General features: G+C 38.8%; 1 protein-coding gene and 1 long non-coding RNA gene across 3 annotated transcripts; both read right to left on the bottom strand.

The window, feature by feature from the left end:
* Positions 1 to 19: 19 nt before the first annotated feature.
* Positions 20 to 12,385, bottom strand: dph5 (diphthamide biosynthesis 5). The gene is made up of 7 exons (XM_017478467.3): positions 11,943 to 12,385; positions 9,200 to 9,324; positions 7,173 to 7,281; positions 6,102 to 6,222; positions 3,318 to 3,357; positions 2,404 to 2,507; positions 20 to 1,062 (listed from the first exon to the last, which is right to left on the bottom strand). The coding sequence occupies exons 1-7, from the start codon at positions 12,075 to 12,077 to the stop codon at positions 830 to 832; spliced, it is 867 nt and encodes a 288-aa protein (XP_017333956.1). The 5' UTR covers positions 12,078 to 12,385; the 3' UTR covers positions 20 to 829.
* Positions 12,386 to 19,809: 7,424 nt separating this feature from the next.
* On the bottom strand, positions 19,810 to 22,394 carry LOC124628560 (uncharacterized). Of its 2 annotated transcripts, none has more exons than XR_006983141.2 (3): positions 22,320 to 22,394; positions 20,624 to 20,676; positions 19,810 to 20,093 (listed from the first exon to the last, which is right to left on the bottom strand). It is a non-coding gene; the product is annotated as an uncharacterized LOC124628560 (long non-coding RNA). The 2 variants fall into 2 exon arrangements; XR_006983140.2 differs by having other exon boundaries at positions 22,266 to 22,368.
* Positions 22,395 to 24,307: the final 1,913 nt, after the last annotated feature.

The raw sequence follows: 24,307 nt of genomic DNA, 5'->3' as shown, positions 1-24,307 counted from the left end.
TTTTTTTTTTAGTACCGACTTGGTACCGAACTACCGGTACTTTTGACGACCCTAGTAAATGTATGCAATGAATATTTCATCAGTCTACAATCCAGGTACAAAAAGGCTGAAAGTCTAAAATCGGGGGGAAATCACAATCTTTATTTTTACAGCAACAGATTAAAGCATAGATGTGTACTTTTTTTTTTATCCTGTCAGCTTCATATCTGACCTCCTGCTCCCACCCAGACGACAGTTTATATAAAAAAAAAAATAAAAAATAAAAAAAACCTGCTCCTGTGCCTGTTGTTGTTGTCGAATCTCATGGGATCCCAGGCCCAATGCACTTCTTTCTCTTATAACTAATTTCTTTAAAAACCTTTGGAAAATATTTCCTATGTTATTTTTAAAGGTGTATAAATATAAAAGCAGAATGTTTTTTGAAAATTGGTTTCATCATAAATTTTTGTACAGAGAGAAATGATTTGACAAGAGGCTCACATCCAGAAACCGGAGCCGAGGCATGTTGGATCGGGACTGCAGGAAACCCAGCAGCAATAAAATGCACATGTTTTACGGTCACATGACAAGACCAAAGTTAGTGTGCACTATTTAGAATTTCAGAGGCATTCATTTGCCCCAGATGCCCCCCCCCCTTCTCTATGACCTTTTTACCATTCCCTCCTCTGTAATTCATTCGCCGGCTGCACAGAAAAACTTAATTAACCCAAAAACACCATACTGTAATGCAACTTGCATGGACCATTTTTTGAGCTACACCATAATTCGTGTGGTTTCCTTGAAGCTCCAGACGTGAAACAGCGGGAGAGTTAAAGTTTTGCACGAGTTCTCAGGAGACATAGGTGGAGCTGTCGGTCATCTTCAGGCCACTGAGACCCTCTGGGCTGCTGAAGAGCTTCAGCATGTCCACCTCGAGCGGGTGCAGGTGGCCTGTGATGATCATAGAGTGCAGCGGCGCTCCCAAATCACACTCCGCCATCTCACGCAGAGATCCAGCTCGAACGGCCTGGTCATCGGCCCCTACCCGCGCCAGTCCCACACACACCGTGTCCTCAGTGATGGCTGCAGCGACACACAAACCCAATAATCTCATCAAACACTTTCAATCAAACGTAATCCAATTTTCATGCAACGCTGGACAAAACATTCACCGTGGCAGATGGTCCAGCCATGAGTCTATTACTGTGTATTAAATTAATGCGTCTCAGTCCCTAATGAAGAGTGTCAGATGAAAGGAAATGCAAAAAAAAACCCCAAAAAACCATACAATATAGAGATATATGCAAACTTATAGAATTGAAAAGGACTCGCAGATGTAGCTACAAGTTAGAAGGATAATTAAGCAATAAATGTATCGTGAAAATGATTTATACCACTGCACTGCTAAACTCAAATCTGACTGATCAGAAGGTGCTGATTAATTTTCAGAGACAGACAGAAAAAAGAGAGGCTGGTGAGGGAACAACTGTTTCTAGCTGCTATAACATAACTGAACAGGAACTAACTTTACTCTGGGACACTCCACAATATTAAATGTAACTACCAATGGACGAAAACTGTCGTTCTTTAATAAATTAAAAATATAAATAAAATATATTGTGATCATTGGAAATTTGCTGTGGTATATGAGTAATAAAAACGTCACAACATGCTTTTAATGGAACGTAATCAACCTTGTGGTGCTAATGGTAACTCCTCTTCATCACCCCACCTCGTCCTTCATTATTTTCTTACAGCAGCATGATGCAAAGTGTTTTATTCCTCTTTCCTCTTCTATTTCAGCAATTTCAGTTATTAAAGAGCACCACCTCATACTTTTTATCTGTTTATAGTTACATTTATACACTTTTAGAAGGAAAAAAAAAGGAAACTTCAAGGATTCTATGGATAAATAATGGTTCCTGGCTTGCGATAAACAGTTCTTGGAACTCCTTCAGTATTGTTGAATGTCTGCCAAATAAATTAGGTCCTGTTCTCACTTGCGTTATAGCAGCTATAAGCAGTTGTTCCCTCACCAGATTCTCTTTTTTCCTCTCTCTTGAGGTTAATTAAACAAAAAAAAAAACCCTCAACATGTCATGTTAATTTCTCGGTCCTGAAGAAAGACACTCGTTCCATAAATGTTACAAAAACGTCTCCTTACAGAATGCGTCACCATATGAACGATTATACGCTTTTAAAATCCTTGGTGGAGCATCCGCTGTAAAAGTCCCTGTGTGGTTAATATAGAAACGAGCACAACTTGTGAAATGAATCAATCAGAATGCAGAATTGAGCAACGTTGTGGTGTAAGAATGTAATAAAGTGGAAGTCTGCTGTGCAAAATTAGCCAATCTAAGTTTAACTGAACTAACGCTAGCAACAATAATGTAAGTGCAGGGTAGCCAACATTTTCTTCCTCACCTGGTTCCTCTGCTCGCTCTCGGCGGTTCTGTACCACCTCGAGCAGCTGCTCGGCCGCTTGAGCCACTGTCATGAACCTGGGAGGCTCGTAAACCTTACGACCCCTTTAAGAAAGAGAGAGAGAGAGAGAGTGAGAGAGAGAGAGAGAGAGAGAGACAAAGAACACTAATGGACTTGTAGTACTTAAAGCACTAGTTCTTAATATAGACATATTGACAGAGTATTGAGTGCTGTTTAGACGGTACTAACCCTCGACTTAATGCATCACTTCGTATTAACTTAATACAGGAAACAAATGCTAAATGTATTTTCCTTCCTTTCTGCAGAATGAAGGGCAGAAACCTCATTCGACAGGCATGCTCGCTCTGACCAGAAACCAAGAGAGCGCGTGTTTATTCCATTTCCGAGTAACGATCCAACTCAGCCAGTCAATCTGGGAGAAATTAGGGCCTTTTCCTTTTTCCACTCGGGTTGAAGAGCAGTGGTCTCGAGGACTCTGCTCTTTCCAGCACACGCAGTGGAACATGCAAGCCCACCTGGGTTCATGTGAAATGAGAGATGAAATTATAGCGTTCCACTGAAGGGTGGAAGACACGAACCGCCTTTCTGTGAGCCGAGACATCGCTCACACGTGCGTTAGGAAAGCGCTGGCTGTAAATCAGAATTTTCAATCAAGTACTTGAATGAGAAAGTAATAAGTGTTTCTTTTTTTCGGCAGCCGTTGATAGTATATCATAAATCCAAGTCAAACAAACGGTTAAGTTTTTCCCTCCGGTGTTAGCTCGCCTGGGTCACGTCCAGCTGAGTGTATAAACTTATGTTAAGCGAACGTCTATAATAAACCACAAACTCCTCTGACAAAGTGCTAGAGAGCAGATATAAATCAGAGCGGACACAAAACGAGCTGCACGTACCTCATGAGGTTCTCCATGGACTGCTCCTTCACTTTGATATCTGTAGAACAGAGAAAATATGAAATGTACAGCGTTCTGCACTTCCTGAGGGGTTTCCTCATCTAAGTTCAACTAGAACCTTTCCTTAAAACATTTTTCGACACTGTATTTCTTGTATCTGTCTACTGAAAAGAACAAGGTCAAAAATCTTCATCTTTTCAGAATCATTACCAGTGTGTAAAGATAAAATGAGGTGTTCTCATACCAGGGACTGGTTGCAACATTCTTTTCCTCGGCAACATTTTGCTAATTATTTTTATTTCATACAAAACTTTATTTTGCAGTGGATTTTTTGCATCACATATTTTCACAAATACTATTTGGGCTGGAGAAGTTTTCTTTAAGGACATTTAACATTAACGGAAGGAGTCTCCAGTGTCAGCGATGTGTAACAGTCAGAGGTAAATCTGCAACTTTAAGTCTTCTGACGTGTTGAGGACAGACGAGTTTACGCTTTGTGGTCTCTCTGTAACATCACAAGCTGTGATGGTTTTGTCTTAGCTTCAGAAGTGAGAGAAGAGAGAGGCTGGGGAGGGAGCTACTGTTTATAGCTGCTATAACGTAAGCAACAACAGGAACCAGCTTGTTTAATGGCTGTTCCACAAATGTATAACGTATGTGTAATGTAACTAAGAACAGGCTTGTTTACTCACTTATAAACTGTTTAAAAGTGTTCTTTAATATATTAAACCTTGTAATTGTTGGAAGATCACTGGTGTATAAGAGGAATAAAACACTTCAGGACATGCTATTCTAGAAAAAGAACCCACTTTGGGGGTGGTAACAGTAACTGCTCCTCATCACCCCACCCTGCTGTTCACTATTTTCCTAGAACAGGACAACATGGAGTGTGTTACGCCTTACTTATGCGATAAGTGGTAGTGCATGTTTATAATAATTACAGATATTTACATGTTATATTTACTAAACCAGTGCAGGAAAGAACAGAAATGAATGTTTCTGGTGAGAATTTTGGGGCCCCTTGCCTACAAAGACGAGACTGATACAGACAGTGACACACACACACACACACATTTTGATGCCACAATCTTTACAATCAAATTGTTTATGTTAATGTGGAGTACTCTGTGTCAGGTTGATAAATAATCTATGGCTTGTTAGTAAATGTAATGACAGATCGACTAATCAGTGTGCGGTCGCTGATGCGCGCGTGTGTGTGTGTGTGTGTGTGTGAGAGAGAGAGAGAGAGACAGAGAGAGAGAGAGATTGTGTTGGAGGTGGAAGGTGAAGCGAATAAAACCAGTCTCTCTGTCCGCTGTTGAATAATGAGGTTAATGACACAGATCACATTTACTCTCTAATCCTGCTGATCTGATCCGCACCTGAGCCCTTGACCCACCCCCACAACACAGTGGGCGGAGCCACCTGTCAAGGAAGCCCTGCCTCCGCTTGGGATTTTCTCCCTTAAGGGGGTGGGGTTAAATCTACAATGCATGTTGATAAACCTAAATCATCATTTCCCCATGCAGACCATCTGGTGTATATGTACACACACACACACACACACACACACACACAAACTCTCTTCACATTCAGATACATTCACTCCTTTTGTGTGTGAGAATTAGGCTGATTTAACACACACTCCAGGGAGAACACATAAAGGAACTGTGTGTTTCAGGGGAATTGGGCGGAGTCAAGCCCCTAGGGGATGTGTCTGGCTTTGACATTTTCATTGCCGTTTCTTTGTTGGTCATGTTCATGTGTTCATACTGCCAGCCATTTTATGCCTTACGTTGCTCCTGTCCTGAGTTACTAGCAGTTGCCATAGTTACCCTGGTTGACCCTGGGTAACTCAATATGGCCAGACAATCAACATGTCTTCTGGTTAGCAATAGAAACTCTGGAAGTTAAATGCATGTGTGCATCATGATCCAATAGTGTCATAACAGGCCAAAAACAACGTTTATACTTTGCAGTTGTTGCGATTTGTTGCAAAAACACAGGAGATGTGTCTGAGTGTACGAATTATACCGAATGTGTGGAACCATAAAACAGTTGGGGGGGTGGGGTAAGCCTACCATCGTCCCTCACTCCCATTGGTAGTCACCAAATGAATCTGTAGGTCATTTGTGTAACATTTTAAAAGTCAGGCAGCTCGCCTACTTTGCATCACTAACAGCTGCTCCGTTACCTGTCTCTGTACACTGTTAGCTCTCACTGTAAATAAATGACTGCTGGTGTTATCCCGGGTTTACACTAGCACGTGAACCCAGGAATAATTTATGATGCTGTACAGACAAATCCAAATGATTCCTTAGACGAATCCTACGGCGGCGTTTCTTCAGTTTCCCACTCACAAGTTTAGGTCCTACTTGCAATTATTTCCCCCAAAAATTGAACGTAGTTTACACAACGTGGTGCAATCTTATCCTGTCATATACGACCTGTCATTAAATGTGTATACACACATTACGAAGAAAAATAAAGCTTGTGAGGACGTAGCAGCCACCATTGGTGCCTCTGGTGGGTGTACGTAGCTAGTACAGTTAGCTTGCTTTGCTGATCAATCTTGAGAACAAAGCTAGAGTGAAGCCAAGTACACGACATATAAACCAAACAAACCAACACTTCTCACATTCCTTAATGCATTTCATTTGTTTATGCAATTAGCTTTACAAGCTATATATACTTACTACTGTTTCTCATTGGAAATGCGCTGCTTGTTGCTTGCTAGTGTGAACCTAGGGTTAGAAGTTTATATGAAGACGTTGACTTGCTTACCCAGAAGGCAGAGCGTGTGCATGCCCATGTCCCTGTTCCTCTTAATCTTATCGTAGAAGCTCTCTGGTTTCCAGCTGTCTGTCCAGAACACTATGGACACTGTCTCACCAAAATTGTACAACTAGCAGGAGACAGACAGACAAACAGATGAACGAATAACATGAAATGTATGCTTCCATCTGCTTCCAAATTTCTTTGTATATAATCATATTTTAACCTGTTTAACCTAATTGTCCATTGTAGCGCTCAGTTTAAAGTTGATGCTGTTCTCCAGTGAGCCATATGATTACAAATATATGTTTAACGAGCTCTGATTTCTGCATACCAATACCAGGAGAGGACTCAGACTGACATCACTGCCAGTCTGAGTCAAGCCTGTATTTGTGTGTGTGTGTGTGTGTGTGTGTGTGTGTGTGTGTGTGTGTGTGTGTGTGTGTGTGTGGAGTTGATGGCTCACTTTCATACAGCTGACACAACAAAAACACACACTGCTGCTGATCTTACTAATCTGCACAGGCACTAAAAGGCATTATATATCATAACAAATATTTATGTACTCCCGGTCATATTAAAGCAATAAAATTCATGTTTTCGCATTAAGGTTAACGTCAGATGGATGGATTTTATAAACAGAAATATGCTTTCATCGCATCTCTGGTTACACCACTTCATTCGAAAAGCAAACCCACATTGTTGTGTTATTGCTTTCCATGTGCTCTTTTTTTAATCACCGTTAATCCCTAAGTGAGCCAGAGGAGTATAAATGCTCAGTGCTGATTCAGGACGAGCTGATGGTGCTGAAACTATTTTGTATTAAAGTACTAATAAATCACAGGACTGATCCCAGATCAGCAGTATGTGAGAACAGCTGGGGTCTCAGTGAGCACAATGGCACTCGGACAGCTCAATACACGGCCATGTTATTGATGGATTCGTCCCAAGTGCTGGGAAGGCACAAGCTAACACTGCCAATATGATTTCTTTCAGCTACACAACCGCTCTGAAACACAGATGACAGTCAGCAGTAGTTCCTGCCTATGAGGAACAGTTTGGAAAAACAAAAAGGTCTACCTGCAGCCCACAGCAGCCCACTGCATTCAGGATAGAGGCATTATGGATGACTCTGTACTCTATCCCAGCATTCATTGCTCTCAGGACTAGGTCACTGTGGGTTGTGGCTCTAAAACAAAAAAAAACACAACCTCAAATTGATTACTGATGAAGAAACACAGAATAAGACACAAAAATGAAACAAATGGTTATGGCACCCGAGCATAAACCGCCATTTTCCTGCTTACGAGCACACTATTTACAGTTCAGCATCAGTCCAAGACATGTCAAGCGTCTGGTTTTGAAATATGTCATTAAACATCATTAAATACAAATATTCTCCAGAAACGGAAAATAAACAGTGAGGATCCCTGCTCCAGGCCTCGAATGGTTTCAGGGCAGGAAAAAAGGCAGAGAGGAATACAGTGCATGTCTACAAAAACTCCCATATCACAAATCCATCACCACATATTACTACATGGTCAGTGAACAATAAGAGCTCCTGAGTGGAGCGACATATGCTCGTGTATGCTGATTAAAATGACAGCACGTTGGATGTAGTGCTTAGAAATGATAATTCAACAATGCCGAGTTATAAACGTGTTTAACATTTACAAATCAATTACGCCAGCTTGCTACAATGCAACTTATATACACCAATCAGCCATAACATGAAAACCACTGACAGGTGACGTGAATAACACTGATTATCTCATTACAATGGCACCTGTCAAGGGGTGGGATATATTAGACATTAAGTATGAGAACAGTCAGTTCTCGAAGTTGATGTGTTGGAAGCGGGAAAAATGGGCAAGCGTAAGGATCTGTGCGACTTTGACAAGGCCCTAATTGTGATGGCTAGACGACTGGGTCAGAGCATCTCCTAAACAGCAGGTCTTGTGCAGTGTTCCCGGTATGCAGTGGTTAGTACCTACCAAAAGGGGTCCAAGAAAGGACAACCGGTGAATCGGCGACAGGGTCATAGGCGCCCAAGGCTTATTGATGCACGTGGGGAGCGAAGGCTAGCCCGTCTGGTACGATCCACAGAAGAGCACAAACTACTGAAAAGTGTAATGCTGGCTATGATTAAAAAGGTGTCAGAACACACAGTGCATCACAGTTTGCTGTGAATGGGGCTACGAATGCGCAGATCGGTCAGAGCGCCCATGCTGACCCCCGTCCACTGCTGAAATAGCCTACAGTGAGCATGTGAGCATCAGAACTGGACCATGGAGCAATGGAAGAAGATGGCCTGGTCTGAGGAAGCACGTTTTCTTTTACATCATGTGGACAGCTGGGTGTGTGTGCGTCTTTTACCTGGGGAAGAAATGGCACCTGGATGCACTATGGGAAGAAGGCAAGCTGGTGGAGGAAGTGTGATGCTCTGGGCAATGTTCTGCTGGAAACCTTGGGTCCTGGTATTCATGTGGATGTTACTATGACACATACCACCTACCTAAACATTGTTGTGGACCAAGTACACCTCTTCATGGCAACGGTATTCCCTTATAGCAGTGGCCTCTTTCAGCAGGATAATGTACCCTGCTAAGATGTTCAGGAATGGTTTGAGGAACATGACTGTGTTCAAGTTGTTGACTTGGCCTCCAAATTCCCTACATCTCAATCCGATCAAGAATCTGTGGGATGTACTGGACAAACAAGTCTGATCCATTAAGGCCCAATGTTTCTACTTACAGGACTTAAAGGATCTGCTGCTAATGTCTTGGTGCCAGATCCCACAGCACACCTTCAGAGGTCTTGTGGAGTCCATGCCTCAACGGGGCATAGCTGTTTTGGCTGCACAAGGGGGACCTACACCCACACACACCTATATGCGTATGTCTGTCTGTCTGTATGTCTTTATGTACGCGTGTACGTACGTACAGACAGACAGATAGATAGACGGATAGCGATAGATAGATAATGCATATTACTGCGCAATAACCAAAGTATGGTTATGAAATATGTGGACATTGTGACAGGTTGTGGTAAAAATAAATAAAGTATTCAGTGTACTGCATGTTTGTATTTTTAATTTTTTTTTTTACCCAAATGGATCTCCCACCACCAGGAAGGCCACATCACTGACATCAGCACCCTTGAGGATCTCATCTGCCTCCTGTTCCACCATGTCTCTGTCTGCCAAAATCAGCTCTCGCCCATAATACTCCTCCTGCACAAACACAAACACACACACAGCAATGAGTACACAGCAATGGTGAATTTGTACAACGATAAGCTCCAATGTAAGGACTTCTTTCTTAGTGACTTTGTGACCAACGTAGTGACTAGTGACTTTTTGAACAGATGTTAGCGACGGTCCTGCACTTGATACTCACATCACATCTCCAACTCACATCACAGCTTTTTAGGTATACAAGTTGAGAGAGCAGGTTCACTCGACTTAACAATTAATCATGATTACTATTGCTCCAAAGACCAAACACTGATCACTATTGTTCCCAATGACCATTCACTATTATAAACTGTTCACAAGACCACTCACTGATCACCACTGTCTGTCCACCCACACACTTCTTTGTACTTTGTTTTAAACTCTCTTCCTGGTGATATTTACAGGAATAAAAGCGAGTTATTTGACCCGTACCCGTTTCCTACGTGTCTTAATTTTGCCCGCTTCCTTTATAGAAATGATGGGATTTTGTAAATACATACACTCACCGCCAATTTATTTCTACATTTCATTATTAGGAACATCTGTACATTTATGAAGCTATCTAATCAGCCAAAATCATGCAGATACAGGAACTGAAAATACAAGAGCTTCAGTTAATGTTCACATCAAACATCAAAATGGGGAAAAGTGTGATCTCTGTGACTTTAACTGTGATATGGTTGCTGGTACCAGATGGGCTGGTTTGCGAGTTTCAGAAACCGCTGATTTCCTGGGAATTTCACATATAACACACAACTCTAGAGTTTATACAGAATGGTGTGGAAAAACAAAAAACGTTGAGTGAGGGACAGTCCTGTGAGTGGAAAATACCTTGTTGATAAGAGAGATCAGAGGAAAATGGCCAGATTGGTTTGAGCTGCCAGGAAGGATATAGTAACTCATATAATCACTCTTTACAACCATGGTGAGCCGAAAAGAATCTCAGAATTTACAACACATCATACCTTGAGGTGGATGCACTACAACAGCAGAAGACCACATCAGGCTCCACTCCTGCCCGCCAAGAACAGGAATCTGATTCTATCATGGGCACATGCTCACCCAAACCTGGTCTTCTTCTAATCTTCAACTGTCCAGTTTTGGTAAGTCTGTGCATATGATAGAATCAGATTCCTGTTCTTGGCTTGTTTCAGCCTCTCCTCACAGGATATTTTCTGTTATGTGTGAAGATTCCAGGAGATCAGTAGTTTCTAAAATACCCAAAAGAGCCCATCTGGTACTGACAACCATGTAACGGTTAAAGTCACCGATCATATTTTCCCCATTCTGATGTTTGATGTGAACATTAACTGACAGTCTTGACCTGTATCTGCATGACTTTACACATTGTGCTGCTGCCACAGGATTGGCTGATTGGATAATTGCATAAATGAGCAGATGTACAGGTGTTCCTAATAAAGGGAATAGTGAGTGTAAATAGTTAGCTTGTGGTGTCGTGACTAAATATGAATTCTTTCTATAAGTTATATTATTTTGTATCAGGATAAAACTGTATTCACTGTGGCTGTACTGTATCTTTCATTGTCGCTGGAGTGGAACCAGTATCCTTTGGATTTTTAATATTTTAACTATTTTTCAAGTGAAAATGTGAAATGTAGTGCCCCATTAAACTGAAAGTATATGCATGCATCAATTACCTTTTAGAGTGAAGTTTCAAAAGGTACACCACATGCACCTTTCTATGTAAAGATACACACTAAAGGTAAAAAAGGCGGCAAGGAACAGTACAGTTTTAATACCCTTTTTCGACCCCTGAGAGTTTGAGTGGCAATTGCCTCCTTGAACTCAACCTAAACACACCATTTGACATCTGAACCATGCTAATTAAAACATTATTACAGTGTTTTAGGGTTTTTTTTTTTTTTTTTATCTGATTCAATTAAGCTCTTAATTAACAGCTCTTCTAGAGTTAAAGTCCCAGTGAAGTGCCTTGAAATGTGCCACGTTATTTGATGTAATTTCCACTGAAACAGGAAGTCAGGGCGGAACATATGTGGCTCCTCACCCTTTTTAAATAGCCAACAGCGTTTAGTTTACTACCATGCATTTTTATAATGATGAGGGCGGGACACTTCAGATTCTAAAGAGCATTTGATTGGACAGAAAATCTAATGAGAAGCTGAAGTGCAGAATGATGTAATCAAAACTGTTGATCTGTATGGGTGGTAGAGAGAGACGTCAATTTTGAATGCATATATCTTCTAAATGCGAATTTTGTCATTGTTTTGGAGCAGAACAACTTCAATTCTGATTTCATGGGACTTTAAAGTCGATGTATTATGACGTACAGGGCACACTTCAGGACTAGGGGGACAATATATAACAACGTAGTCTATAAAATTGTATTTGCAGAATATCTGATTTGTTTTTTTTGTTGTTTTTTTTTTTTTTTTTTGGGGGGGGGTGTCTTACAAGGCTGTAATAATTCTTTCATTTAACATGGTATGGATTTCAGTTTGAGTGTCCCTAGAGTGGTCTTTTGCCACCCGATGTGTAAAATCCTTTACACGTCTCTATTATGCAATATTTAAATAAAAAATTAATTAAAAAGCAGAATAAGTCATGTGTCATGCGTGTTTTTCCCATTTCCATACCAGTGCTTCTTTCCCCACAGTCAGTATGGACGTGTAGGCTTCCAGATAAACCCGGCTGCATCGCTTGATTATTTCCAGTCCCTTTACCGTGATATCTTTAGCATCACCGAGACCAAGACCGATAAAATAAAACATTGCTGAAGTACGTATCAAGTTTATACTTAAGACTAAGATTCTGACAGCTGCTCAAACCAAAGGCTATGTAGTTAGCTAGATAGCTAACTGCTCATTTAGTGTTTGCTTAACATTACGTTTTTCGTAAACGTAATTTGAATAATGTTTTACTTTCGCGTATATAAAATAGGAGAAAACTGAAGTAGACTGTGCGCTTAAAAGTTAACGGTTTTAGCACATTTTACAGACACACAGGTTAAAGAAGTAACAGCTAGAGTTCTTCACATGTTCCTCTACTGGAGCAACTGACATCCGATTTGCCGTAAAGCAGCACTCGTTTTACGACAGTGTCGGGAATCGTGATGCTTCCTCATACTGAATGTTTTTCTATGGTTGCGCTGATATTAAGATAATTTGACTGGCATGTACAATGAGCATACATCATTTAATATAACCAGTTAATATTAACATGAAATAATTATTTAACTATGTATAAATCGATTTAAATTTAGATTTATTAAAAAGAAAAATCATCCTGGCTAATCCAAGACTAGATTTCAAAACACGCAGTTCATGTTAAAAGCAGGAGTTAAAAGTTGAATATTAAATATGAATACTGAACACTGAATAAATATTATGAAGTCATCTGAGAAATTTTGGAACAAGAAATGCCCAATTTAGCACTTTTCGCATTTGCCTTAAAGCTGACTAACACAAATTTTGGAAGATTTATGACCATGGAAATAATTACACACCTGCATCAGTAATAAATACCCTTTAAGACTAGTGTCAAAAATGTACTAAACGTACCTATCCACTCAATAGTCACTTTATTATGTACGTCTAGCCTACCTACATCAATTAATGACCAAATTTGATCAGATACAATTATATATACACCCTCAGAAAAAAGGACACCTTTTCTTGCCATTGAGATAGCACCCTTATCTCTGTCTCTAACTTTATTATGTAACCTTCATCTGTAAATGGATCTGGTGTACTTTTAAAAATAATATATATATCATTCTTCATGCGTTGCCTCCAGGTTCTCCCATTTCTTCCTACCTCCCAAAAACATGAACTGGCTTCTCTCTCTCTCTCTCTCTCTCTCTCTCTCTCTCTCTCTCTCTCTCTCTCTCTCTCTCTCTCTCTCTCTCTCTTACTTGGATAGCCTAAAGATTGTACTTTTGCCAAAATGATACTGCTACTGTTGCTAAAAGCAGTTTATGCTCAAGTCTCTTTGATCACTCAATAAGTTCACTTGATTTGCTGCTTTGTAACAATGTCCATTGTTAGAAGTGCTATATAAATAAAATTGAATTGAATTGAATTAAATTGTGTGTGTGCATGGTTTCCTGTGATGGACTGGCATATTCCCGACTCATGCCCAGTGTTCCCAGGATAGGCTCCAGATCCAACGCGCTACCATAAAGCACTTACTTAAGATGAATGAATGAATATATATTTAAAGTGCTGATGACAGGATGAAGTAACAAGACTTCTTACCAACCACAATATCAGTCTCTTGCTATAAATAAACACCTTCTAGTTTTTGTGACATTCAATAGCAGTGAAACTCTGACTCATGTCATGTGAGAAATAAAATTTAAGTATCCGGGAAAAAAAGAGAGAGAAAGAAAGTCTTGCTTACACGTAAGAAACACACACCCCAACCAGAGGCAGAATATTGTGTTAATAAGTTTCTAGTTACCTGAAATATGTTTGTGGGTTTCGGGAAAGAAGGGTCAGGATATTGCTGTTACACAGAGTGGAAATATTGTCTGGATCCGATCTGGTCATTCATTGTGATAGGACACATGTGTATTAAGTGAACTTAGTTACACTTAGGAAAACACCACTCATGGAACAACATTAAAAGAGGAAACCAGAGGCAAAAGGCAGATGTGAAGGACATGTTACCGCTTTAACCCAGTCAGGATCATGGTGGATTTGGATTCTATCCTGGGAACACTGGGTACAAGGTCGGAGGAAACTGGAGAAACCCTAATGACGACAAGGAGAACGCGTGAAACTCCACACAGACAGTAACACAAGCTCAAGATCGAACTGGGAACTCTGAAGCTATGAGACAGCAATGATACCCGCTGCACCATTTCATGGTTTAATCAACTCTAAATGCATATGCTGACCTTCAGTCTAATGCAGCTGATACCTGCAAAGCATACGGACTGGATTCAAAGGTCTTTAATCTGAATATAGCACCTTTTAGCCCTAGGGGAAAAAGTACCATCTGGTCTCAACCCCAGTACAAGCAACACCCCTTCTGCGAGGTCAAAGGATGAAAACCCGAACAAATTTAATCGTCACAATGAGTTCATTTTAACATGTTCAAAATCTATAGATGGCCATTGTCAAAGTCAAAGGGTTGTTTTTTTGTTTTTTAGCTGTTTTGACAGTTATATAATTAAATTGGGTGGGGGGGGGGGGGGGGGGGGGGGTTCATGTCAACATGTCTTTGCTGAATGGCTTTAATTTTTTTCTCTCCTGCAGTTATGTAGATAATAGAGATGGGGGAAAAAATAAAACAAAACAAAATAAAATAAAATCTTTTAAAAATCAGTTTTAATTGAATAGTGGCAGATTACAGATATTTTTTTATTTAATTGTCCACAATCTGACCATGAGCTAGCAAAGAAACAATTCTGTTTTGATTTCAGGTTGTCTTTAAAGGGATAAATAAAAATTCTATGAAAGTTGATGCAACTGAAGGTCACGTTAAAACATGCCAGTCAAATAAAAAAAAAACATTTCCAATTAGATGTTATTTTGAATTTTTGTTATACAGTATGAAAATGTAGCATTGCATATGTGAAATGCAGGTTAAGTAAGTAAGTGTGTGTGTGTGTGTGTGTGTGTGTGTGTGTGTGTGTGTGTGTGTGTGTGTGTGTGTGTGTGTGTGTGAGTTGTCAGAGGGCCTCTCCAGTGGTGCTTCCTCGTCGTTTGTTAAGCTCTGAAAGGCCTCCGTCAGTGTGCATTATGCCTGGCAGAATGGGCTCACTGAGGCCTGGCACAGGGTTTTGTTTTTTTTCAGGGGATGAGACTCCATATCCAGAGATGCCTGATTCCTCAGCACTGGGCTGCCTGCCGCCTCACGGCCCATCTCCACGGCAACACTGCCAGGGTCGGCGTCTGAAAACAATTTGGCACTTAATGAGAATTTACTTTGCGTAAATGGTGGGAAAGTGGGGGTGAGGGAAGGGATGTGAGGGAAGGGGGAAGAATGAGGTACATGCTTGTTACACATTGCCAGATGAAGGAATGTGATTTCTGTGGTTTTCCATGGTTTCTTGTCTAAAAAAAAAACAGACTCGTCTAAATTATACAATATGATCTTCAAATTATCAGTCACATTCTTGTGTTCCTGAAAAGAGGTGCATGAGTTACCTCGATCAACTCTGGTAAACATTGTGTTTCTGCTCGCGCGCGTGTGCGTGTGTGTGTGTGTGTGTGTGTGTATGTGTGCGTGTGTGTGTGTGTGTATGTGTGTGTGAGAGAGATTATGTAATGGCTCACCCATGTCAGGCATGTGAGGACCATTCAGGTTCCCTTTCCCCTGGTTTTGTTTGAGTCCAGTGAGCCAGTGACAAATTGTCCCAGTAGCCTGCGCCAATCTGTTCGACCGAACTGCGACGAGAACATGAGCTGTTTCTGTCCACTGGATAAATGCATGAGCAAATGGACAAAAGAGAAATAACAAGCCAAAGAAAAAGTTTGGTTCGAGATTTATTAAGTTATTAAGTGCTCATTTCCTTTTCTTCTTTACTTGTACTGTTTTGTGCCACATCCAAATGAGAGTTTCTGTGTTTTGGCTGAGAAACCATTTCTACCCACTTTCTATGCTTGGCATAGAGTTCATCAACAATATTAATATCTAGAATTATCTATAAAAAAAATTCTCACATCCCCAAAGTTCTAAACATTGACTGCTTAAATACTTTCCAAAACAAACGAATGGCAGGAAGGCTGTCCCTGTTTCCCTGTTCTGCAGTCTGGGCATGAAGCAAAATGTTTTCCCTCAGCAGCCACGGCCTTCTCCCACGGCTCGCGGTGGGAAGTCGCTGCTCCCCCTGGCTCGAGGTTCTCCTGAGAGGCGGAAATATTAAGGGAATAGTGAAGAATGCCTTTTTTGGGGGTCTGTGATGTTTACTCTGCCTCCATCACCCCACCCTTTCCCTGCACAGAATCAGGCTTTAAATAGTCTCAAATAATGAAGCTGGCACCAGAGAGTACCCAGAAACAGAGGTACAGAGTTGAGTAATTGTTTTCCTTTATGATGGACACTTTCCAGGGTGTGGGCCGTGAGTATGGTATCACTGAAAAGTTGTTCTAGTGAATTCATTTTATATCGGCGCTAATTGAGGGATAATAAATTCAAGAAATCAGTGATGATTCTGAATTCACATAGGCTTAATAAAAAAAAAGTCAAGAGCAGCAAACATTTTTTCATTAATATACATTAAATACTTTATAATTAGAAATATAAGCCCAGTGTTTTTCATGATGGATAATCAGAAAATGGTCATTAAAATCCCATGCTTTTTTTTAAAATTAATAAATGGTAACATAGAGGCACAATTTCCTTTGTTTTGTTCAAATACGATGGGGGTGGGGGGATGCAAACTTTTGCAATTAACTGCACTTCCAGTAGATGTCTTCACCCACACTCACCCTGCCTCTATGTATTTCTGTCCTTAGTGCCACTGAGATTTGGGGTGAGGGGGCGGTGTGTATATGTTGGTTGTTAAAAAGTTATTTTGAAGATCATCAGAGAATGATCTGGTCATTCTGTTCAGATAAAGTCAAGTGTACACATCCGCATGTTATCTTTATATAAAATGATATGAAAATGCACATGCATGAAACAGGTGGTGAGAAAATTTAGCATTAAAATTAAAGTCCTTAAATTAAAGTCCTTAAAATTAATAGCAATTTCTTGATATGTGGGTTAATCAATCTGAGGAAAATAACATGGCATGACACAGTGTCTTTCCTTCAGTTCTGTAGAGAAAATCTAGAGCATAAAGACATGAAAGCTCACACCAAGACCTGTTTATCCCATCATTAAGGAGCACCACTGGAAGGCAGTAGGAGGAAGCGATCAGGAAATGTTAAATGCATTGGTATGCTGTCCATGATGCACAAGCAAGGGTGAGTCATTTCCTAAGAAAGCCCAGCTCTCAGTAAACTAGCATGTCTTCCTAATACTACATTCTTCCATCCAAACACACTCAGCTTGGTTCAAAGCAAGGCTGGGACACCAGATGTGTTCAAATGTAGCATGCGATAATTGATCTACTGTTATCATTAACAATGAGAGTCATTTCCAATTTTCATTTTTTAACTTTAATGCCAAAAAATACTTTCCTGTGATTAGTCTTTATCACATGCTGCATTTGATTCATAAATTGCATAAATATAAATATAATATTGCAGGAATAACTGCAACTAAACGTTTCCAGTTACTGTTGATCAGTCCTGCACATCGGCTTGGAGGAATTTCAGCCCATTCCTCAGTACAGAACAGCTTCAACTCTGGGATGTTGGTGGATTTCCTCACATGAACTGCTTGCTTCAGGTTCTTCCACAACATTTTTATTGAATGAAGGTCAGGACTTTGACTTGGCCATTCCAAAACATTAACTTTATTAACATCTTGTGTGCTTAGGGTCGTTGTCTTGCTGCATGACCCACTTTCTTTTGAGATTCAGTTCACAGACAGATATCCTGACATTTTCCTTTAGAAATTGCTGATATAATTCTGAAGTCATTGTTCCATCAATGATGGCAAGCCGTCCTGTCCCAGATGCAGCAAAACAGGTTCAAACCATGATACAATCACCATCGTGTTTCAGAGATGGAATAAGGTTATTATGCTGGAATGCAGTGTTTTCTCCAAACATAACACTTCTCATTTAAACCAAAAAGTTCTATTTTGGTCTCATCCATCCACAAAACATTTTTCCAATAGCTTTCTGGCTTGTCCACATGATCTTTAGCAAACTGCAGAAGGGTAGCAATGTTCTTTTTGGAGAGCAGAGGCTTTCTCCTTGCAATCCTGCCATGCACACCAATGTTATTCAGTGTTCTCCTGCTGATGGGCCCATAAACATTAACATTAGTCAATTGAAAATACCAGATTCTAATTTCACCCTCAACTGCTAATCCTATAGGTTCAGATTCTTTTGCCACTCACAGGTATGGAATATTGGATCATTTTCCTCAATAAATAAATGACCAAGTATAATACTTTTGTCTCGTTTGTTTAATTGGGTTCTCTTTCTCTACTTTTAGGTCTTGTGTGAAAATCTGATGATATTTTAGGTCATATTTATGCAGATATGTAGAAAATTCACAAACTTTCAAGCACCACTGTATAAGTGTTTTACTCCTTACTTATTGAATATATACACACAGACAAAATTACTAAAGATTTGAGAGCCTTAAATAAAAATGAGAGAAATGCAGAAAAAACTAATGATAAGTTTATAGATTCATACAAACCAGTAACTAAATCCAAAGACAATATTTTTTTATATTCCATGGCTTGGTGAGTGAATTTAACCAGAGGTATTTCTCTGTGCAGAGCACTCCTTTTAGCATGCAGCCTAGCGCTCATTACACATGCAAAAGCCCAGTGTTTGAGCCCATGCTTCTTGAATGAGCTCCTTTTGTGGAGTAATTGGAGATCACTCTGTGTTACTGACAAAAGAGGTGTAGGGCCTCTCTCTCCTTTTTCTCTCTTCTTTTTCTCTCTCCATTTTCTCTCTCCATTTTTCTCTCATTTCTCATTTCCCCCTGCCACCCTCATTACGCCCCTCTCTCTGTTCTCCACAACATTTGTGTAAGTTGTTGCATAAAAATATACTTGTGTGCAAGTTTGTTTGTTTTTTTACAAACTGTTATGTGTCTTTGGGAAAAGTGTTTCATTTTAATAAATTGTTTAAACCCATTTTTAAAATACTCCTGAACTCTTGTATGTGATTTTTAAATGGTTAACTCCTCTGACGATTTTTTAAATCACATATTTTATTATTTACTGCTAAAGATAGCCAAATAGCTAACATGAGCTAACCTGACAGTATATCTGATATAATCTTTTCCCCCCACAGATGTTATTTACTGTTAGCAAGATGGCTAACATGTCTAACATCAGATGATCTGAAAGGATTTCTGACATAAATTGTGTCACGGATGTCATTATTTACTGCTACAGTTAGCAAGATAGTTAACATGAGAAAATCTGACAGGATTTTTGAAAGGATTTGAAATGTTCTTAACCTTTACTGGTTATTGTGAAGCTAACCAGCTACACAACTTCCTGATTTTCTGAATTTCTGACCTGCACATAATTTTCTCTGCTAAAGCTATCCGCCTGTCTGACATCCACTCGCTTGACAGGATGTGATTGAGTGCAATTATAAAACTACTCTTAAGGTGTGTCTTTAAGTGAATACAATCACACTATCCGGTGTCACCAAGATGAGGATAGGTTGACATTTGAGTCTGGTTTCTCAAATGGTTTCTTCATCATATTATCTTAGAGAGTTTTTCCTTGCCACCGTCCCCTCTGGCTGGCTCATTAGGGATACATTTATAACTTTGAAATTTATATCCAGAATTGATATATTTCTGTAAAGCTGCTTTGTGACAATGTCCATTGTTAGAAACACTATACAAATAAAACCGAATTGAATTAAATACGGGTAATGGTACAGATATATTCATAGTTTATGTATAAATTTTTAATTGTTTAAAATGCATGTTCATGAGGACCTTAAATGATTGATATTTATTATTGAGATTTTCTGTTTCCTCAACTCCCATCCATCCATCTTCTATACCGCTTATCCTTCTTCCTCAACTCCATCTTCAATTATTATAAATCCTTTATATCCACCATTTATTCTGCAGTGCCATAACCACAGCTGAGCAAACACAAGGCCAGTCTAAATGTGTGTTTATACTGAAGATCTGGTATGGAAATGGAACAGAAATCCAGGTGGTGCGGTTACTTTTCTGAAAATACAGCCAGAGTTTGGTCAAATAAGCAAGGAAATGGAAATTCCCACATCATCTCTAAGGTAACTCAGTAAAAACATTATAACTCAAATAGCAGCCCTTTAAATAAAACATGGATGGCTGGGTTGCCATTGACAGGCCATGTAGACCACTTTTGTTCGACTCAAATGTTTTACTGAAGAGAGGCTAATAATTAATTCATGTGTATTTATGCACACACATGGTGTACACACTCAAAGTGAGCGATTATTAAGAAAGGACTAGCTCATGTCTTCAGGTTAGCCATTGTAATCATTAAACAGTCAAAAAGCATCTACTCTCAATTTTTACTACACAGTGACTTTTCCGTAAATTTTAAACTGTACAAGCAACTATGATTAACACTGCAGCAGGACCGCATTGTTCCAGGTGCGACTGTTTAACTGGATTCAGTGCGAGTCTTTAGAAGTTTTACTGAAAATCCTTCAGTGGTAAAAATTATCTTCCTGTCATTTAAACAAGTCAGTATCTCTATAATCTTATCATACTTCCTTTTTGGCTTGTTTAGCAATCATCACTGCTCTCGGAGATGTAGTTGTCCCTGTGAAAATAGAGATATCAGGCAAACTGACAAACTCAAATTGTCAACATGGATTTCCTGTTGGTGTAAATTTGTCGAAAACATTCATTGCTTGCTTTACTATTTGGTATATGGATCAGTTTTCATCATACTAGTGAAATGCGGGTCTTGTTTTATGTTCATTTCCTTCCCATTGTACATCTTCATTAGCTTACATCCTACTGCTTTGACTCAATAAAATTATCAACAGTGCAGTGCAAAGGAAATACTGTGAAATACAGCTGATATTATCAGGGACTTGGATTAGTTTATGAACTGTTCTTGCTCTTGCTAATGTGGTGGGAGCACTTATGTATAAATGTTTTGGGGGGGTTTTCATGCTAAATCTAGCCAGATATTTAACTTTGTCTAACCTGGCAGGATTTCTGACAGAATTATCACATTTATTAGCATTTACTGCTAAAGCTAGCAACAAAACATTTAACATGAGCTAGCTGGACAAGACTTGTAACAAAAAAAGATCATAGATGTTATTATTGAGTGCTAAATCTGTCAGGAGTTCTGACAGAATTGCTTATTATATATAATATTTATCACTAAAGACAGACACATAGCTAACATGAGGTTACCTGAGATTAACTGTGAGAGGATTTTTTTATCATAGATGTAATTATTTATTTTTATTTAACCTTTATTTAACCAGGATAGCCTCCCTGAGATTAAAAGTCTCTTTCACAGGAGTCCTGGCCAAGATGAAGAAATCCAGGTGGTGCTGCTAAACTGACAGGATTTCAACCTGAAATATCTTAGATGTTATCTACAGTATTGCTAAGGCCATCCACATTGCTAACATGAACTCACCTGAGAGGAATTCTGCAAATATTTTATTATTATTATTATTATTTTTTATCATAGAGCTAATTATTTACAGCTAAAACAGCCAGATAGCTAACATGAGCTAACCTCACAGGTTTTCTGACAGGGCTTCTGTTTTTTTGTTTTGTTTTTAAATCATAGATATTATTTACTGCTGATGCTAACCAGATAGTCAATCTGACAGGGTTTCTGAAATGACTTTTTTCATAGTTGTTATTATTTACTGCTAAATCTTGCCAGATATCTAATGCTTAAGTGAGAGGATTTCTCAGAGGATTTTTTTTTTATCTATGGTCTATAAAAATGGAGGTTTTATCTATCAGTTAGATAAACAACCAGTTAGGACAAGGTGCTTCATTAAACCTCAAGGCATCGCTGTGTTTTTATACACAAACACTATCCATTTCTTGTTTGGGTAAATCTTGATATGGTAAGTTTGATATGATGAGATTGCATTTTTTGCTTTGTATATGTTTTGTATCAGTTTTCATCTTTTTGTCAGTGATATACATAACTGATTAATTATTTTGGTGTTAAAATATCAAAAGTACAAAGACAGACTAAACTTTGTCTTTCACTACATTCACTAGTACTGATAAGAAAAGGACATAATGAACTCATGAACTCATAAATGGAAAAACATTTGGAGTAACAAATATGTAAATAAATAAATTTAAGCCACATGATTAAGCAGGAAAATAAATGTAAAAAAAAACAAACAAAAGGCAAATTACCTTATTCAAGTCAAAATGTAAGGTAAACACAAAAATATTGGGTTACAATATTACTTTGTCATGTCCTCATGATGCCACAACCATGATCCTCAGCCCTCGACCTCATCACATGATTTCCAGTCAAGCGCCTATCCTTGCTAAAAGTCACCTGATTATTAATGACATTCACCTGTTTGTAATCATATTACTCATTTTAAATAAGCCAGACTGCCACATTGCTCAAGTTTGTGTCTGCAATGAGGCAGACTAATTTTGATTAGTGTTCTAACCTCAGCTTCCTGATTTAGTTTTCTAGTTGACAACATCCCTGTTGGAAAAAACAATAAAAACCCTCATATAATTTGTAATGGTTTTAATGGTTATAATGGGAGTTATATTAGTTTTAATGGAAACTGTAATGGTTCCTATGGGTCTCTAATATGCTGCCTTCTACTGGTGACATGTGATGTCTAGTGGATATCATTAAAGCCCAATAATGGTAATGCTTTTACTGGTTAGCTGATGGTTTGTAATGGTATTTATAGTGGAAACTAGTAGAGTATTGTCTAACTATTTTGTTTAGCAGACATATTCATTTTGATACAAAATCAGAAAATGTGAACTTGCGTCCATTACACATTATTCTGTACAATTAGCTTACAACATATTAATCTACACAAGTGAATTGTTTCCTGAAACACATATTAAGAAATATTGAGAAAATATTGACCTTCATAGAGCTGGAGAGGGGGATAAAAAGATATTACAGTGTATACTTGTGTATACAAGTTGTTTCAAGCAGCAGGAACCATGAAAAACTCTAAACAGCAAGCTGAATAAAAGTCAATGTTATATCATATTTACAAATACAATTTTAATTTGTGATAATTAAGGAGTTTAGGAAAAGCACTATCTAAATTAAGCTTCTTCTTCTTCTTCTTCTTCCTCTTATTATTATTATTATTATTATTATTATTATTATTATTATTATTATTAAAGGTCTTGTTGGTTTCATTATTGAATATTGATTATATTTAATTAATTATTGTATTTAATGTATGCATTCTTATTTCACTCAACATTTAAGGTTGTACAAATTTTTGCACTGAAGTGTATTGACTGATTTAAATATTCAACAATGATTTGAAGTTGCTAGAATGTTTTTTTAAAAAAACAGTAAAGGCATGCAAAAAGGCATACAAATGATATGAAAATGATCGGGGAGTTAACACATATAAGACAGGAAATGGACAACCTTTTTTGCATTTAAAAATAAACATAAAAACTTTTCTATTTAAAACTTTGCTATGTTTTATAGTTCTGTATTGAAAAATGCACTATTCTAAATGTCGGATGAAGCTTGCATGGTTGTGGTGTGACGTTAGTGGCACAGACACTATACTGGAATACTGGGTTTAGGCCCCTCGGTGAAAAAGCAGCCATTGTGGCTCTGCAGGGGTTAATAATGATAACAGCTAACCAGCGTCCTCAGGGTGCCTCTTATAGCATGTCTCTAAAGTCCAGACCTTCCCAGAAGATAAGAACTCAACTCTACATGCACCAGATCTGATCATCAGGTTTTGAATGATCAGTCAGATAAACAACCAGTTAGGACAAGGTGCTTCATTAAGCCTCAAGGCATCGCTGTGTTTTTATACTCAAACACAACGTCATTAAGAAGTTGCTCTGCCTGACCTTGTGTTTACGCTCGTCCTATTTGTTGTTTGTTTGTTTGTGCCCACAGATGAGGGCAGAGGAAGAAAAGTTTGTTATTACTTCGGAATTTCCTGCGTTGAAACAATCTGTGCTGGGGACAATGTAGAAAAGTTCAAGCATACTGGAACTTGGCATCCCATTTAACATGGAGGTTTTCCTGTTGGAGCACTATATTTGCCATTCTAACAATTTTTTGTCATGATCCATCCCTCACAATGCAGTGTCAAAAACAAGGGAATGTACATTTATACATGAGTAGAGATATACAGCACAACATAAACAATAACCTCCATCTCTGAGGGCCAAATGTGGAACTAATGTAAGGCCAGGAAAGTCGGGTCCAGCTG

The sequence above is a fragment of the Ictalurus punctatus genome, chromosome 10 (genome assembly GCF_001660625.3).
Source record: "Ictalurus punctatus breed USDA103 chromosome 10, Coco_2.0, whole genome shotgun sequence".
NCBI classification, from domain to species: Eukaryota; Metazoa; Chordata; class Actinopteri; order Siluriformes; family Ictaluridae; genus Ictalurus; species Ictalurus punctatus.
This window is presented reverse-complemented; position numbering and strand designations above follow the sequence as displayed.